Here is an 18093-nt window from a genome sequence, read left to right as displayed (position 1 = left end):
GAGTCCCCAAGTCTAAACTTAGGGAAATTAAAATATTAATGTGAATTAATATAAAACTGTGTTAGAATGGTCCAAAAGACATGGATCAAGCTAGATCTAATCTTAGATGTCGATTAGGGACTTAATCTCGGTCGTTGATTTGTCAACAAGGAAAGTATAAGAGGAGGCTTGAGGGTCAGTTGGAGAACACACCAGAGTGATCAATCATTGTATTCTCTAAAGTGGGGTTTGCTAAGAGAGATAGAATTAGTGATCAGTTGCAGCGAGGGGCAGTGAGTGTGAGGTAGAGAGGCAGGGACAGTGCTGAGAGACTAGCACAGAAGCAGAGAGAGGTAGACACAGAGCAGAGGGAGCCACGTAAAGACTGCGCAGAGCTAGAAGGGCCTGCGTCATCTGCGCAAAGGCTGTAGGAGTGACACAGAGAGCCAGAGAGGCTGCGCAAAGCCTCAGTAGGTTGACGCAGAGGCCAGTAGGGCTGACGCTGAGCTTCAGATTGTGCTGGAGAGGGATTTCGTGGAGTAGGCTTTCCGAATACTTGTTTCCGAAGAGAGGTATTGCTGCTAGATTTTTTTCTCTGTCGGGTTAGCTAGTTTGGCACCCAGTGTACTCAGAAAAGAACTGTTTAATAATAAAACCCTCAGATAGCTGCACCGGTTTTCCTGCATTGGGTTTTTTCTGGGGACATTAGTCCAAAAATAGTGGTGTCATTTGTGTGCTTGTCTCTGTTTCCTTCAGTTGATGATTTGTAATGTGTTGAGCATGCCCTTGTATTTATTTTCAGTATTTACATGGTAAATAACTTGTTAATTAACAGAACAAGTAGGTAGGAATAAATCAATAAAGTGCATGGAGGGTTTCTAACTGTTAGACTTAGAAACTTTAACAGAGGATTGGGAGAGCAGCAAAGGGCCATCCTTTCTTGTGAGTTTCGGAGCCAGCAAAGTCATCGTCCCAGTAGTTCGAATTATTGGGCTAGGGGATAGCGCAGAGGGCCAGTCCAACAATTTCATGGAGCTAAGGAACAGGTGCCATAGGTCGGAAGCCCATTCGGGAAGTTAGGGGATTGATAGCAGAGGTCAGCCCAACACTTTGGGTTTATTTTTGGAAGGATTACAGGAAGATTCCAACAGGCTGAGTTTTGCAGGTGCAGTTGACGCTGGGCTCCAAGGGGGTCGATTTCATAAGTCTAAACCAACCAAATTCCTTTTTGGGTTTTGGGCAAGGATCACACACCTAATTTTATAGAATTTTCTGGGCAGATCTAAGGGGTCAAACAGGGGTCCCAACTGAGCTAGCAGTTAGAGGTGCTAAGGGGAATTTGGGCCAAAATTTCGAGGTCAACATTTGGCCAATTCCTTCGTGGGTTTTACTAGGTTTAGGCCAAGGAGCAAGGAGCTGAAATCTCATAATTTTTTGAGCACGAGAAGCAGTGATTCCAACCCTTCGAAGTCAGCAGACATAATAGTTTTTGGGGCAACGTAGTTCAGTTTGGTGCAGCAGTTGTAGCAGCCTTCAGTTCAACATTTTCTCTCCTGGGTTTTGTCATGCTTGTCCATTGAGACAAGCCCATGTGCACCATTCTATTTTACTATTGTATTTGCTTATGAAGAAGTAATAAAATGGCTCAACAGTTCTCTATTTCCAGTGTTTCCATGGGTGCTTAATGTATATTTCGTTTTTTTGATTGCTGGATTGTTTGCATGCTTTGTATATCACTTATATTCCTGTTTAGGAACATTACAGTGGTATCAGAGCCATAATCTTGGCTCAGCCTGTGGGAAAGATTAGAATCAAACAACATGGTGGTCACCTGGAATGAGGTGGTGAGGATACAACAAATGATGATTGATGTGGGGAAGAATTTGATTCATTCTTCAGTTGGGAATCCAGACATGATTGCAACTGATGTGGAGTTATTGGGGGAGAACTGGAGGGCATACCAATCATTGGGTTATGGCATTTAGGCATCCCTCTCTTTTTAAGAATTCTGTGAACTAAGGGGTATGCACAAACCAATGGAGATTCAGTGGGATTTCGCAGGGATGATGAGAAGTATTAAGGAAAAAGATGAAAGAGTAGTTGAAGGGGCCATGGTTGGCAAGGAGACAGTTGAGCATACGCCCATTGATGAGGCATCATCCATTGATGAGGTATTCGGGGTTGTGACCGATTCCTTAGGTGATAACAATGCACCACAGGTTGATGAGGTGTCGGAAGATAGCTCCACCGTTGTTGAGGAGCTGATAGGTACAAAGGCCTCTAGATCTATGATGGAGTTGCCAGACGATAGTTGCCTACAACTAACTGGTGAGCATATCGTGCATATTGGGTTGTCTATGGAGGAGCAGTTGAAGGCTCATGTCGAGCCCGTGATGGAGGAGGTGTTGAAATTTTTAAGTTTAACCCGTTAGAAATTCTTTCTGCATTATCTGATTTACTTCACCTACTTGTTTATTTCTTTACAAGTTATTTAACCATATAAATACTGAAAATAAACACAAATGCAGTCTCAACTCATCTACAGATCATCAACTGAAAATAACAGACAAACACATAAGGGACACCATTATTTTTGGACAATCGTCCCCGGAAAAACCCAACTTGGGAAACTAGTGCAACAATTCTGAGGGTATTATTATTAAGCAGCTTTCTTGAGTACAACTAGGGTGCCAAACTGGCTCACCCAACAGAGAAATCTATTTGGCAGTAGTACCTCCATTCGGAAGCAGATATTCAACAAGTCTGCTACACTAAATTCTCTTATACCCTTCTCTGAAGCTCTGCCTTAGCCCTCCTGGCCTTTGCGTCACTTAGAAGCCCCCTACGTCAGCCTTCCGCTGCTCTGCACTGGGTCTCTGGCCTTCTGTGTCACCCACGCAGGCCCTGCTAGCCTCTGCGGAGTCACTCTGGCCCTCTACGTGGCTCCTGTTGGCTCTGAGTAGCCTCCTCTATCTCAGCGCTGATCCCTCGGCACTATCTCTGCCTCTCTGCTATGCACTCACTGCCCCTCCCTGAAACTTTGATCACTAGTTCGAATTTTCTCAACAAACCCCGCTCCAGAAAATCGAACTCACTGATCAATCTTGGTGTATCTCTAACTGACCTTCAAGCCTCCTCTTATACTTTTCCTGTTGAAAATGGAATGAAAAGGCTTATTTGTTCAATATTGGTGTGTTTTCTTCTCCATATCCTTTAGTATTATGTTCTAGGTAAATAATAAAAGGGTTTTGTTATACAAGAAGCATAGAAGAAAGGGCTAGTGCAAGGCTAACAAATGCAAACAGGGTATGAGTAATTTCTATTTGGTTTCTTTGTTATTTTTTTGAAGCCAGGTCTTAGTATTGAATTTGAATATCCTACGGTTCTAATTTCTTACCTTAGATTTATGCTTTAATTAATTGAGTTTGCAATTCTTAGGCTAGATCTAGAATTAGTTTAGCCTATCTATAACTTTTGTGTCGTCTAGGTACCATAGGTCGATGCTCATCAAGCATTCTCCAAGGAGATGTGTAGGGACCTCAACACCAACGAAGACAAGAGCATCTACTCAAATGTTGGATTACATTCCATGGTCACTGGGGTTTTTCTTTCTTCTAATCATCTCAACTAAATTTTTCTCTTTTGTCATTTTTGTTTTCAAGGTAATCTAGGGTGTGGAAGGATTTCATTTTCAAAACTAGATTGCAGCCAAGTTTGCTGAGCTGATTTTAATCTATTTCTTATATCTAACTTGGGACTCCATGCGAGACTATCTCTGAAGTTGAATATATCTTGAGTTGATCTGCTAGTTTTTGGGGTTAAATCTAATAAATTCTTGCTTTCTTTTCTGCATAAATTTATCTCTTACACCCTAACGGATTTAGAATACAATCATAATAAGTGAAAATCTTAGGGTTTCAAATCTTTGGTTTTCAGGTCTGATAGGAGGCTTGAATTAATCTAGCCAAGTCAATAATATTTTGTGAGGAGTGATTTGTTTTTTGTTAATGAGAACTTGAGGCTGGAAACTAATTCCTTTTTGTGCTGAGTAAATTCGATGGTGAGGTTGTCTAATCTTTCCTTTGACACAGGTTCTGGAGTAACAGACAACTTCCATGCAGCTTTATAAAGGTGGATCAGTGGCTTGAATGTTGAACAATTACATAGTAGGCCCAACGTCTCACTTACTTTTGACTGAACCCTTTTCCGCTGGGATTTTGATGAACTGAATACAGTTATTTCTTGAGTATTTGAATGGTTTATGGTATCATTTACTCACAGAACTTAGATGATGTCAAGGGTCTCTTGTTGGCACATATCTCTCGAACGTTTCTCTGATTTCTCTCTCTGAACAGTGCTAAAGTTTGCTAAATGCCCACTATGAACATCACACTTAATCTGTGAAGTAAATGCTATTGAATATTGGATCAATACATCTAGCTAATAAACGACTTGCAAAAGGGAATGGGTATTATTTTTTTGGTTTGCTTCACTAGATTGCATATACCCAAGTGAAAGAAAACTAATTGATAGCTATAGTTGTGAGGCTAGGAGTCTGATAGCCTCTAGTAGTTCCAAAATATTACCTCATGAATAATTTTATTGTAATCGTGCAAGATGCTAAGTCTGAGTGTTAAGAGAGCCATGTTTATAACAGGATTATGTAGGTACGTTACTTGGAATTCTCAAAAAGGCCTTAATATTAATTTAGCTTCAATTGATTTTAGGGGTGTAGCATTCTCCTCAAAGTGCCAAGTATAATTATAGTTGTGGAAAGTTGATAAATAAAAGATATGCGAGGCCATTGTAAGATATGGGCACCACTTGGAGTACACCACTTGGGCACCATTCATTGAACATACATTATGTTCTTGATATTGTACACCTTCCTAAAGTTCTTTTTTACCTGTGGTACACTCTCCTAAAGTTGCAGAGATATGCTCTTCTTGTAGAACTCAACTCCTATGGTGTTACTGTATTTGGCCACTTTAGGGTCTTGGATATTAATTATAATACATGTCTCTTCTACTTTTAGTACTTAAGCAATACGTTAATATCATTTAACCTTATGTTTGGTTGTAGCTTTGTTGTTATGATCAACTTTTGTGAATGTGATAAAAGATATTTTTTTCTTCCTCTTTCTCTCCTCTCTCATTCTCCCTTTAATATTGAATTATCTACAAGAGCAACTTTTAGAAAGCTGCGGCATGGTGTACATGCAGGTCAATGGTAAAGAGCTCCATTTTGCTATGGTCGATGGGGACTTCAAGCAATATGAAGGAAAATGGTCATTGAGACCTGGCCCTAGGTAATCACCATATATTTAAGGTTATATTGAAGACAATAATAGTTATATGCTCCATCATTTGTGCATTTCAACATCAAGCAATATTTAGTTGAGTTGAAGAACGTTTTACAACATATACCTGGGCAAGAATAACCAACTCAATGACACGGAACTTTAACCTTCATATTAAATAGACACATGATAATGTTAATTACTATGCATTGGGATTTAATAGGAGATTACCTGATCAAGACAATAATTTCATTGGCATAATCACCTTATTAGTCGGGATTCGTCATTCATTATGATCTAGTTTTTGTCTTCTTTGCCTTTCTCTTCCATATGTATGCCTTTTGAATGACTAGATCGAAGGTATACATCATACCAAGGGCATTGTGAAGAACTTAAATGGTTTGAAAATATGTTTATGCATCCTTTGTTTCCTGAAAAGTATGCATCTTATGTTGCATTTGAAAACAATAACCTTTCATTACCTAAAAAACAGTAACAAGCAGCGAGTTAATGCTACATATATAGTCTAAAAGCTTATGGAGGAAGACAAATCCTTGTTACACCAAATGAAGGGGAGGCACGTGTCTGCTGCATGGACATTTACCTTCTTCCTCAAGAAGACCAATTTATTTAACTTCACCACCACCACTACTGCCACCACTGGCACATCGTGACGGTCTGCTGTTCTTGCCTTGTATAGTATGCAATGGGCTCATTCTTCCACTAACTAGATGCTCCATATGGTAATACATAGAGTGAGTCATGAGCAACAACAATTAGATTATAGAAATCACTAGGTCATTTGAGGAATTTTGAGGTAAAAAATGTGCCTCAAAACAAAAAATATATTAACAAAATCAACTTTAAAAGAACCGATAGGATTCAAGATGATAATGTCATCCTTAGGGGTAAATATTTTTGGAGGGAAAAGAAAACTAATTTTTTAGTCATATTTTCCACTTATCTCTTTGCAGGTTTACTCAAATATCAAGTGTAGGTAATCATTGTTTAAAGTTCTTCCTTTGAAAAAAATTATTTTCTCATACTTTGTGCTATAGTTCAGTGAGCATTCCGTTAGACAGTTTATCTATGTACTGCTGTAGGTGTCTCTTACAATTTTCAACTTAGAACATACACACATTAAATGACATGCACCCAAAAATAAGCCACCAAGAGTCCAACTGTTATATTCCAAATCAATGTGGAAAAAGTCGACCTCAAGAATAAATCGGCAAGGGTCCAGAAATTGAAAAAGTCGTTAAAGTTGGGAGGTTTTTGAAAAAATCGGTAAAAACTCTGCAAAATTTAAAAAATAAAAAAATATTCATATTTTTTTTTAGCATTTAAAGTATCCACAACATCAGATAAATGCATTGCCACATAAATATGAAAAGAAAGCTAATATATAAGATGTATAAGAAGTCTAGTGCTACATCACATATCAATAGTGAATCAAGTCTTGAATCCTGAGTCTTGACTCAGTCTCAACCCTCAAAAGTCACAATGTCAACAAAAAAATATAATAAATATATTTCATGATTCATCATCATGAGTCATCTACATGTCATAAAGTAATCAGTCACTGAGATCCTCTACCTCTTTTACATGAATAGGGAATGGCATTGCCTTTTCCTCTAGAGGAAGAAGGTATTGCCGCTAGGGCTACAAATGGAATTTGTCGTCCTCTAGAAGCAAAAAAAGGAGGTGGCCTCTATCCTCTGCTGCTGCCCATCCTAGATGGTGTCACTTCCTCCTCCACCTCTTGTTCCTGCTCCGCCTTCGTGCTCCTCCTCCTCCTCTACCTCTCCCTCCCCTGCAGTGTGAAAATTCCTAAAACCGGAATCCCTACTGCAGCAATTGATGATATTTCTCCTACTTGTTAGATTTACATGAACAAGTTATTTGCAGTTTCCTACGACAAACATTGAAATACATACACTGCAGCCTACACCATTTAAAATAATATGCCGAAACAAGAAACTGATTAATAGAGAGATACAACACAAAAGACAGTTGTTTTTGGACAAACGTCCTCAGAAAAACTTAATGTGAGAAAACTGGTGCAACAAATCTGAGGGTTTTTATTATTAAGCAGAAGCTATTTCTGAATACAACCTCTGGATGCCTTGTTGGCAATCCAGTATAGAGAATATCACTTGGCAGAAGAAATTAGTGAGATTACCTCACTCTACACTGCAAATCTTGGCTGATCCGGCATCTGAACCAACGAGTCCATGACTACTTCTACGCTGCCCCTGCGTGGGCCTGCGTCAGCCTCTAAGGCACTACGTCACCTCTATTGGGAATCGATTTGCTCTCAGGAGCTGACTCCAGCCCTCCCGGCTCAGAATGTCAGCCTCCTCAGCAAATTTCAAACCTCTACGTGGAAGGCTACTGCGCTGCTCTGTGTGGGTCCTGTGTGAGCCCTTCTTGGCTTTGCGTCACCCTCTCTACCAAATGCGCTGCCTCCTCTGTGTCTCTCTGCCTCTTTGCTGAGTATTCTTGGCTCCGAAGAAGATCCTCCAACCAAAATCTCTCTGCCCTTCTCTACGTGATCACTTGGAAATCACTGCACTGCCTCTAGCTTCAGCAATTCGATCTGACTGGTCAACTCTCAGTGTGTCTTCCAAATGACCCTCAAGCTTCCTTAAATAATCTTCTCGTGACATTCAACGACCAAAATTAGAAGCTAATCAATGGCTAAGATCATTTTTGCTTGATCCTTGTCTTCTTCTAGAAGTTACACCCACAGTTAGATTAATACCCATTAATTATTTTAATTTCCTAAGTTTAGACTTAGGGTCTCATTAAAAATAATTAATTATTTTAATAAATCTGTTTCCAGGTGGAATTTCCCAAAATGCTTTCTAGGTTCTTGGAATACATGTGCCTAAGCCTCCCTCTTAGCGAGGAATGTGCTCTAGCAATGCCTCCCACTGAAGCATCACCCTGACTTCATAACATCGTCCTCTGTGCTGCTGATGTTTGACATGTTGTACACCAACTACTGCACTGCTGCTACAACTGTACTGCTGTTGACACTGCCACTGTCAACACTGCATCCGTACTATAGCTCCCTCTGAATTTCTGCATCCGTGCTGCTGCTGGCACTGCCACTGCCAACTGCTCTTGCACTGCAAACTGCTGCTGCCACTGCATCAACAACAAAAAAATGTGCCAAATTACTGAAAAAGTGTTCAGCATAGATGCATCTCGATGTTGAAGATCTGACTGCTGCTAGTCCCACGTTGTCCCTCTGAAGCCACTGCATTGTTGCTGCTACTGCATTGTGCCTCCCTGCACTGCTGCAACTTTGCACTACGTTGCTCAAACTTGGCGTTCTAGCCATTGCATCTGTCGCTCCAACACTCCTTTGCACCATCTGACACTTAGTCCATCCTGCTACTACTGATCTGGGCTCCCGTAGCAAGGTATTGATCCGAGAGGTGGGCTCCTCAAGGATCCTGTCCATTTGTAGCTCTTTCGAAGCATCACCCTGACTTCATAACATTGTCCTTTGTGCTGTTGATGTCTGACATGCTGTCCACCAACTACTGCGTTGCTGCTGACACTGCCACTATCAACACTGCATCTGTACTACAGCTCCCTCTGAATTTTTGCATCCGTGCTGCTACTGGCAGTGCTACTGCCAATTGCTCCTGCACTGCAAACTGCTACTGCTACTGCATCAGCAATGGAAAAGCATCCCAACTTACTGAACAAGTGTTCATCGTAGATGCATCTCAATGCTAAAGGTCTGACTGCTGCTAGTCCCACGCTGTCCCTCTAAAGTGTGAAAATTACTAAATCGGAATCCCTACTGCAACAATTGATGATATTTCTCCTACTTGTTAGTGTAATGTCCCAAATGCAGAAAATTTGGAACAAACACTTCACATAAAACTAATAATGCATTTAACAGAAGATTGCCATGTAAAATTAAGCAAAGAAATCATTGCAATCCCATAACACCACGAACAGAAAAATACTCAGCTTTATTATATTAGATAAACCAGGGTTTTACATGCACACACAACCCGTACAACTGAGATGAAAAGCTGGCCTCAAACAAATCTACAACAATGCCACAAATTAACGTCCAAACAACTAGAAAACAATACACTACAACCTGTGAACCCTGAATGGATTCACCAAGGGAAGAGATGGGTGCTCGCCCACTCTCTCTAAATCACCCGAGGGCTTCCATCTTGGGGCTACTGTTGGAGTAGAGAACTGGGTTCTGAACCTCACATACAAGAAACCATGTCAAAACGAAGATGTTCTCCAATGGCCTCCTCCTCTTTTATAGATCTGATGGACCCCTCTAGAACCTCCTATTTTATTATTATTTTAATCATTGAGCACTTTACTCTCTTTTATTTTAATTAAAATATTCTTTTTAATGTCAGAAAATGGTAAATTGGCCACCATGTCTCATTAGGTCATTGAAACTCACATCCAAAAGTCCCATCATGTAGATCTTCTCGTTCTGGTTCCAACGAGCTATTACACTGAGGTGTTCCATCAATTAATCTCCCCGGAATGCCACCTCGAGCATAATTAATTAAGTTATGCCCAATAATAATGCTGATTTTTGAAAGTTGTCGGAATGCAACAGAACGAAAGGCAAATTGTGCTGATGATGGAATATGCCAAGCGAATGTCATCAAATCCCATGAAAACTCCTCAAATTTCCATCGGGACCCCCGATGACATAAACCTGCTCCACTGACCTGGCCATCCTCTGTCCTGGAAGTCCACCCTGGCTGTACTATGAAAAAGAATAAAAATGGGGACATGACAGTTAGATTTACATGAACAAGTTATTTGCAGTTTCCTACGACAAATATTGAAATACATATACTGCAACCTTCACTTAATTAGTTTATATGCGGAAACAAGAGACTAAGCAAGAAAGAAAATACAACACAATAACACTGTCATTTTTGGACAAATTTCCCTGGAAAAACCCAATGTGGGAAAACTGGTGCAGCAGATCTGAGGGTTTTATTATTATGCAGTAGTAAAATCTGAATACATCTATGGAAGCCTTCCGATAATCCAGTTACAGAGAATAAACTTGACAGAGAGATTGTGAGATTACCTCACACTATCACTGGAAATCCTGGTTGATCCAGTCCTAGAAAGTTTGCCCCCGACTCTTCTGGATGCCTTTGCACTGTGTCTGCGTCAGCCTAGCGTCAAGCTCACTGGAGACAGCGTCAATCCTCTGGCTGGTCGATTTGTTGCCCAGGTGATTCGATTTCTGCCTCCCAGTCTCACACCCCGACTCCCAGCTTTTGAAACTTGAATTCCCTCTGCAAATTTCAGACTCCCTCTTGGCTTCTGCGCTGCCTTTGCGTGGCTCTGCGTTAACCCCTCTAGCTCAGCGCTGCCACTGCTGGATCTCCCTCTGCCTTCTCTACTGAGTATCCTCTGACTGGGAAAGATTTCCCTTCGGATACTATCCTTGCCCCTCACTGCAAAAGCTCACTTCGAATCTCTCTCCGACAGTTGCTCTGCTTAAGAAATTCAATCTTTTGAACTCCCTCGGTGTATCTTTCCAAGTGACCGTCAAGCCTCCTTAAATAATCTCCTCGTTGAAATTCAACGACCCAGATTAGAAACTAATCAATGGCTAAGATCATTTCTGCTTGATCCTCGTATTCTTCTAGAAGTTACACTCACAGTTTATGTTAATACCCTTTAATTATTTTATTTTCCTAAGTTTAGACTTAGGGTCCCATTAGAAATAATTAATTATTTTAATAAAACTGTTTTTGAGTAGAATTTCCCAAAACGCTTTCTGGGTTCTTTGGAATACATGTGCTCAAGCCTCCCTGCAAAATTTGAGACTTAGAGCACATCCGATGCTACCAAAAATCAACACTCCCTCTTAGCGAGAAATGTGCTCTAGCAATGCAACCCGCTGAAGCATCAATCTGTTCTGTAACATCTCCCTCTGCGCTGCTGATGTCTGACATGCTGTCCACCAACTACTATGCAAATGCTGCATCTGTAATGCTGCTGACCTTGCCACTGTGAACACTGCATCCGTACTGCAACTCCCTTTGAATTTCTACATCCGTCTTGCTGCTGGCACTGGCACTGCCAACTGCCACTACAATGCAAACTGTTGCTGCTACTCCATCAGCAACGGGAAAACATCCCAAATTACCGAACTAACTTTGTTCAGTATGATACCACGTGAATGTTGAAGCTTGACTGCTGCTAGTCTCTGTGAAAATTCCTGAATCTAAGACATTAGAAACCCCTATTGCAATTACTGGTTTACAATCTCCTACTTTTTCTTTACATTAACAAGTTATTTAATTGCATAAACATCGAAGTAAACACTATTGTAGCCTTCAGAGATATACAGATCATGCACTGAAGTAATCAAAGACAATAACACAAGGGACACCATTATTTTTGGACAACCATCACAGGAAAAACCCAATTCGGGAATAACGAAGCAGCATATCGAGGGTTTGTATTATTAAGCAGATTTCGTGAATACAACTAGGGTGCTAGAAATGGCTCACCCAACAGAGAATATCCTTGGTAGTAGTACCTCTATCTAGAGACAGATATTTCGGCAAATTAATAATCAAATGATCAAACCCCACAGTGACTCCGGCTGTTCCCTATGCTGGACAGTGAAAGCTGCTCCAAGCACTGCTCTGGAACTGCGTCACTCCTCCAGGAGCTGTGTTACCCTCTCCTAGCTCAGAGTCCGTTGATCTGCTCCCAGTCTGCCCCACAAAATCTCCCCAGTGCTGTCTCTGAGGCCCAGTGCCAGCCTCTGCATCAACCCTCTGCATCAACCCTCTGCGTTAGCGTTACGACCTCTGTGTTAGCCCTTCTAGGGCCTGCACTGTCTCTCCCGACACTACGCTGCCTCTTTGCTATGTATTCTTTAGCGTCAGATGAAAATCCTTTATTGAACTGCCCCTCACTGCAACTGATCACTTGCTCGATTTCCTCGGCAAACCTCGCCCCAGAAAATCGAACTGACTGATCTCTCTTGGTGTGTCTCCAACTGACCCTCAAGCCTCCTCTTATACTTTTCCTGTTGAATCTTCAACGGCCGAGATTAAGTCCCTAATCAACGGCTAAGATTAGAACTGGCTTGATCCTCGTCACTTAGAACTTTCTCACCCATATTTTATTAATACACATTAATATTTTTATTTTCCTAAGTTTAGACTTAGGAACCCATTAAAAATATTAATTATTTTAATAACTCCTCATCTGGGTGGAATTTCTCCAAACGATTTCTGGGTCTTGGAGATCTCATGTGCCTTAGCCTCTCCACCAATTTTCAAGGCTAGAGCACATCCGATGCTACCCAAAATCAACAGTCTCTGCGCTGACCCTTTGAATCTACTATGCTGTTGCTGACCTTTGCTTTGTGCCATCTGCACTGCTGCCAACTCTGCTCTGCAGTGTTCAGTCTCTAGTGCTCCTAGCCACTACAATTGTCTCTCTGACACTCCTCGACACCATTTAACACTAGTTCATCTTGCTACTTTTGATCTAGGCTCCCGTAGCAAGGAAATGATCCTAGAGGTGGGGTCCGCAAGGATCCTGCCCATCTGTAGCTCTTTCGAACTACAACTCCAAATCAGCCCACCTCCCTCCTGGAGGTATCTTGGCTGTCATGGCGAACTCCTCTTCCTTGATCTTTGTGGGCGCAACCTTCGGATTGTGCTTCTCATCTATGTCCTTCTTCCTGAGAGGACATTGTGTAACGTAGTGACCCAACTCACCACACCTGAAGCACTTTATCTTCGAGACGTCCTTCTTACATCTCTGCTGCTCCTATTGTCCCTTCGATGCGAGCGCTGCATTATCCTCCTCCTCCTTGGGCTTCGACTCACTGCTGCTGCTTCTGTCAAGCTTGCACTTGACTAGATCTCTCCTCAACTCTTCTTGCTTGAGAGTTGCGCACATACTATCCCAGTCTAGCAAAGTTGCCCTGCCCAGGATGCTTTGGACAAAGACTTGCCACTCTTCTGAGACTGAGTTTAGGGACAGTCTCACCATCTCGGAACCTTGAGGTGTAACCCCACTGTAGATAACTCGTTCCGGGTCTCTTGAAGCTTTGTGAGGAATGGATCCACACACTCCCATTTCTGTATCTGAGCAGATCTCAGATTTTGCTCTAAGTATATCTTCCGCTGTTCAGATATCCTGATATAACGTAGACAATGCGTCCCACATCTCCTTAGCAGTCCCTCTGCTAGCGATGTGACAAACCACATGATCCTTCACTCCATCGAGAACCATTCTTTTCGCCTTCGCCATCTCAACTCGATACTTCTTCAACGAATCTACATCTGTAGGCACAACCACTACGCTGTCGACATATGTCTTGAGGGCATCCTCATCTAGAAGGAATGACATTCTAGCCTTCCAGATGACATAGTTGGATGCTTTGTCCAACCTATCTTGATCCCTCAAGCCTCTGGTTGCCATCTCTGCCACAAATGTCGAAAATCTCCTCTCCGCTTCTTACTGCTGCTGCTCAACCAATAAGAAAATGGACTTCTTGGCGGGAAGCCTTATTGAGGAAGAAATTCCCTCAATCGTGTTTCTTCCTCTCTCTTTTGACGTCTTTCTGCCCAACAAAACGGCTTGCAAAAAAGACTATGTCCCACTAGCTTCTCCTCACGCTGAGGCTTCAGCGCTGCTCCCTCTGCCCCGACAAACTTTCGAACTAGGAGTCCTTCCTCTCTGTCGACTCACTCAGAGAGAGACTGCCTCAAAAATCAGCCCTCCGGCTAGGATTGCGTAAACCCTCTGGGGTTTCGAACTGCTGCCTCCTGCAACTTTTCGATCTCCCTCTTCTGCTCAGCGCTGGGTTCTTTGGCACTGCTCTTCTTGTTCCACCTGCAACTCTGATACCATGTGAAAATTCCTAAACCGGAATCCCTATTGCAACAACTGATGATATTTCTCCTACTTGTTAGATTTACATGAACAAGTTATTTGCAGTTTCCTATGACAAATATTGAAATACATACACTATAGCCTTTACTTAATTAATTTATATGCGGAAACAAGAGATTGAGCAAGAAAGAAAATACACACAATAACACTGTTATTCCTGGAAAAACCCATTGTGGGAAAATCAGTGCAGCAAATTTGAGGGTTTTATTATTATGCAGTAGTAAAATCTGAATACATCTCTGGAAGCCTTCCCGACAATCCAGTTACAGAGAATAAACCTGACAAAGAGATTTGTGAGATTACCTCACACTATCACTGGAAATCCTGGCTGATCCAGCCCCAGAAAGATTGCCCTCGGCGCTTTTGGTTGCCTCTGCATTGTCTTTACGTTAGCCCAACGTCAAGCTCACTGGGGACAACATCAATCCTCTGGTTGGTCGATTTGCTGCCTAGGTGATTCGATTTTTGCCTCCCGGTCTCATACCCCGGCTCCCGGCTTCTGAAACTTGAATTACCTCTGCAAATTTTGGACTCCCTCTTGGCTTCTGTGCTTCCTCTGCGTCATCCCCTCTGGCTCAGCGCTGCCACTGCTGAATCTCCCTCTTCCTTCTTTGCTGAGTATCCTCTGACTGGGAAAGATTTCCCTTCGGATACTATCCTTGCCTCTCATTGCAAAAGCTCACTTCGAATTTCTCTCCGGCAACTGCTCTGCTTCAGAAATTCGATCTTCTGAACTTTCTCGGTGCATCTTTCTAAGTGACCCTCTAGCCTCCTTAAATAATCTCCTCGTTGACATTCAACGGCCCAGATTAAAAGCTAATCAATGGATAAGATAATTTCTGCTTGATCCTCGTCTTTTTCTAGAAGTTACACCCACAATTTATATTAATACCTTTTAATTATTTTATTTTCCTAAGTTTACACTAAGGGTCCCATTAAAAATAATTAATTATTTTAATAAAATTGTTTCTAGGTGGAATTTCCCAAAACACTTTCTGGGTTCTTTGGAATACATGTGCCCAAGCCTCCCTGCAAAATTTGAGACTTAGAGCACATTTGATGCTACCAGAAATCAACATTAAGCAACTGCATTGTGCCTCCCTGCACTGTGACAACTCTGCACTACGCTGCTTAGACTTGGCGTTCTAGCCACTACATCTGTCGCTCCAATACTTCTTTGCCCCATCTAACACTTAGTCCATCCTGCTACCACTGATCTGGGCTCCCGTAGCAAGTTATTGATCCGAGAGGTGGGCTCCTCAAGAATCCTGCCCATTTGTAGCTCTGATACCATGTGAAAATTCCTAAACCCGGAATCCCTACTGCAGCAACCGATGATATTTCTCCTACTTGTTAGATTTACATGAACAAGTTATTTGCAGTTTCTTATGGCAAACATTGAAATACATACACTGCAGACTACACCATTTAAAATAATATGTCGAAACAAGAAACTGAACAATAGAGAGATACAACACAAATGACAGTTGTTTTTGGACAAACATCCCCGGAAAAACCCAATGCGGGAAAACTAGTGCAACAGATCTAAGGTTTTTATTATTAAGCAGAAGTTATTTCTGAATACAACCTTTGGATGATTTGCTGGCAATCCAATACAAAGAATATCACTCGGCAGAAGAAATTAGTGAGATTACTTCACTCTACACTACAAATCCTGGCTGATCCAGTAGCTGAACCAACGAGTCCTCGGCTACTTGTGCGCTATCCCCGTGTGGGCCTGCATTAGCCTCTAAGGCACTGTGTCACCGCTATTGGGAATCAATTTGTTCTCAGGAGCTGACTCCAGCCCTCCTGGTTCAGAACACCAGCCTCAGCAAATTTCGGACCTCTACGTGGAAGGTTTCTGCGCTGCTCTGTGTGGGTCCTGCGTGAGCCCTTACTGGATCTGTGTCACCCTCTCTGCTAACTGCACTGCCTCTCTATTGAGTATTCTTGGCTTTGGAGAAGATCCTCTAGCCAAAACTCTCTCTGCCCCTCTCTGCGTGATCACTACGAAATCACTGCGCTGTTGTCACGTCCCTTCCTAAATTAATTTGGAACAAGACTAATTATTGCATTTTGGGGCCAATTTTGGAGATAGTGGGGCCTATTCAATTTTTATTAGGAGATTAGACTTAGGAGAAGTTATTTTGTTGTGGTTAAATTACAAATGGGGGCCACCCACACTAGGGAAATACACACTCCCTAGTTCGGTTTGCATGAAGGTGGTTAAGTTTTGCATGTAGGTGGTTAAGTGAGGGCCCACGATGGAGGTAAAATTGGAGGGAAAAGTGCTCCACAAAATCTATATAAGGAAGGTAGCTCTCCTCATTTCATTCATCTTATTGGAGTATATCGATTTCTCTTTGGTTGCTTGAGCTGCTTAGCCGAGTCACTAGCTGTTTAGCACGAGTTCTTCAGCGAAGAGCTCACCCTTTCTTCGGGGGACTTCGAGTGCCACCCTAGGAAGGTTTTCTTCATTTCTTCAGGAGGAGGATCACATTGTGATTCCCAGCAGTAGCATTCCCTTCCAGGTTGTGCGTATTACTGGGGGACGCAGTGGAGAGGAGGTCGAGTTCATTGGTGGTGCTTAGCAGTGGAGATTTGATGTGAGATTTTCCAGAGAGGAGGCTAGGGAGGATTGTCAACATCTAGGAGAGTTTGGGAGCTGATTGAGCTTTTGGCTTGGCAGTGTGACTTTCGCACTACCTGGGCTAGCATAAAGGCAGTGTGTGGGAGCTCATTTGGTGCGTAGAGTATCAATCCTTGAGGCTGAGCTTTGCCATGGAGGTTAAAGGAGATATTTGGAGTGGTGTTTGCTTCCATTTCAGAGCTTGGAGGAGGACTTTTTGGTCATTCCTTCCAGCGATATTTTTGGAGTTGTTTGGAGGGTGTGGGCTATAGAAGAGGTCGAATTTGGAAGGTTAAAATCCGACCAAACCATTTCTGGGTTTTTCTGGGTTTTTGACAAGGATCCTAGTTATAAGTTTTCAGAATTTTCTCAGCACCAGAAGTGGGTTTTTCAGCCGTATCTTTGCAGCAGTGTAGAATTGCTGGGGATTGCATAGTGCCTTTGGGGGTCGATTTTGGGAGGTCAAAATCAGGCCAAACCATTTCTAGGTTTTTGTGGGTTTTGGTCAAGGAGCTTGAGGCTGAATTTGTAGCGTTTTCCAAACAACGGAAGTGGAGTTTCTTGCAATTCCTTTCCAGCCAACAGTGTAGTTTTCTAGGCAGCGTGGAGCATTAGAGGAGCATACATTTTCCAGTACTTGATATCATTGTCTCATCACCTGGATTCTGTCATGCTTGCCATTGAGGCAAGCCCAGGTGCATTCATCCATACTATTGTACTGCTCCATTGATTAATAAAATGGCTTAGCTGGTTCTACTTTTGGAGTTTTTATGAGCATGTGTTGTTTGTTAAAATTTTATGTGTTGAGAATCGTTTTTGCTTTATATATCACTGTTTGTTTAAGTTAGGAACATTACAGTGGTATCAGAGCATGATCTTGGCCCAGCTGTGGGAAACTAGCCAGAAGATCATGGAATCTTTGGGTATGAGTGCACAGTGACGAGTGAAACCAGAGACAAACCCATGGATTAAGGGAAATCCAGTATGCAGAAATTCTGGGGTAGAATTCATTGGGATGATGAGCGGTTGGCCCAGTTGAGGAGGGTGACAGACCAAACCCACCCTCACCCTTACAACATAGACGTTAGAGGTGAGCAAGCCGTGGGGGTGCAACCATCTACATCATGTGGGGAAAGTCGACCAGATCAGGGCACCAAATCTTTTGAAAAGGAGAAGGCAGGACAAAGACAGTTAGAGGGTGAGACCAGGGGGCGCTTTTGCTGGTGGA

General features: G+C 42.2%; 1 protein-coding gene across 7 annotated transcripts in view; it reads left to right on the top strand.

Annotated features, from left to right (window-relative positions):
- Positions 1 to 18093, top strand: part of LOC149167927 (uncharacterized) — a 451255-nt gene that overhangs the window by 11410 nt on the left and 421752 nt on the right. For 6 of the 7 annotated variants that reach the window (XM_089433247.1, XM_089433243.1, XM_089433241.1 and 3 more), the window contains exon 3: positions 5202 to 5287. The exons of the other annotated variant lie outside the window; for it this stretch is intronic. In XM_089433247.1, the coding sequence (XP_089289373.1) occupies positions 5202 to 5287 (86 nt within the window). The remainder of the gene's footprint in view (positions 1 to 5201; positions 5288 to 18093) is intronic. 7 annotated transcript variants of the gene reach the window in all.

Source organism: Pinus tabuliformis, chromosome 5_1, assembly GCF_031772625.1.
Source record: "Pinus tabuliformis cultivar Carrire ecotype Pingquan chromosome 5_1, CPIR1, whole genome shotgun sequence".
NCBI lineage: Eukaryota > Viridiplantae > Streptophyta > Pinopsida > Pinales > Pinaceae > Pinus > Pinus tabuliformis.
The sequence above is the reverse complement of the archived record's forward strand: the minus strand, read 5'-3'. Positions and strand labels throughout refer to the sequence as shown.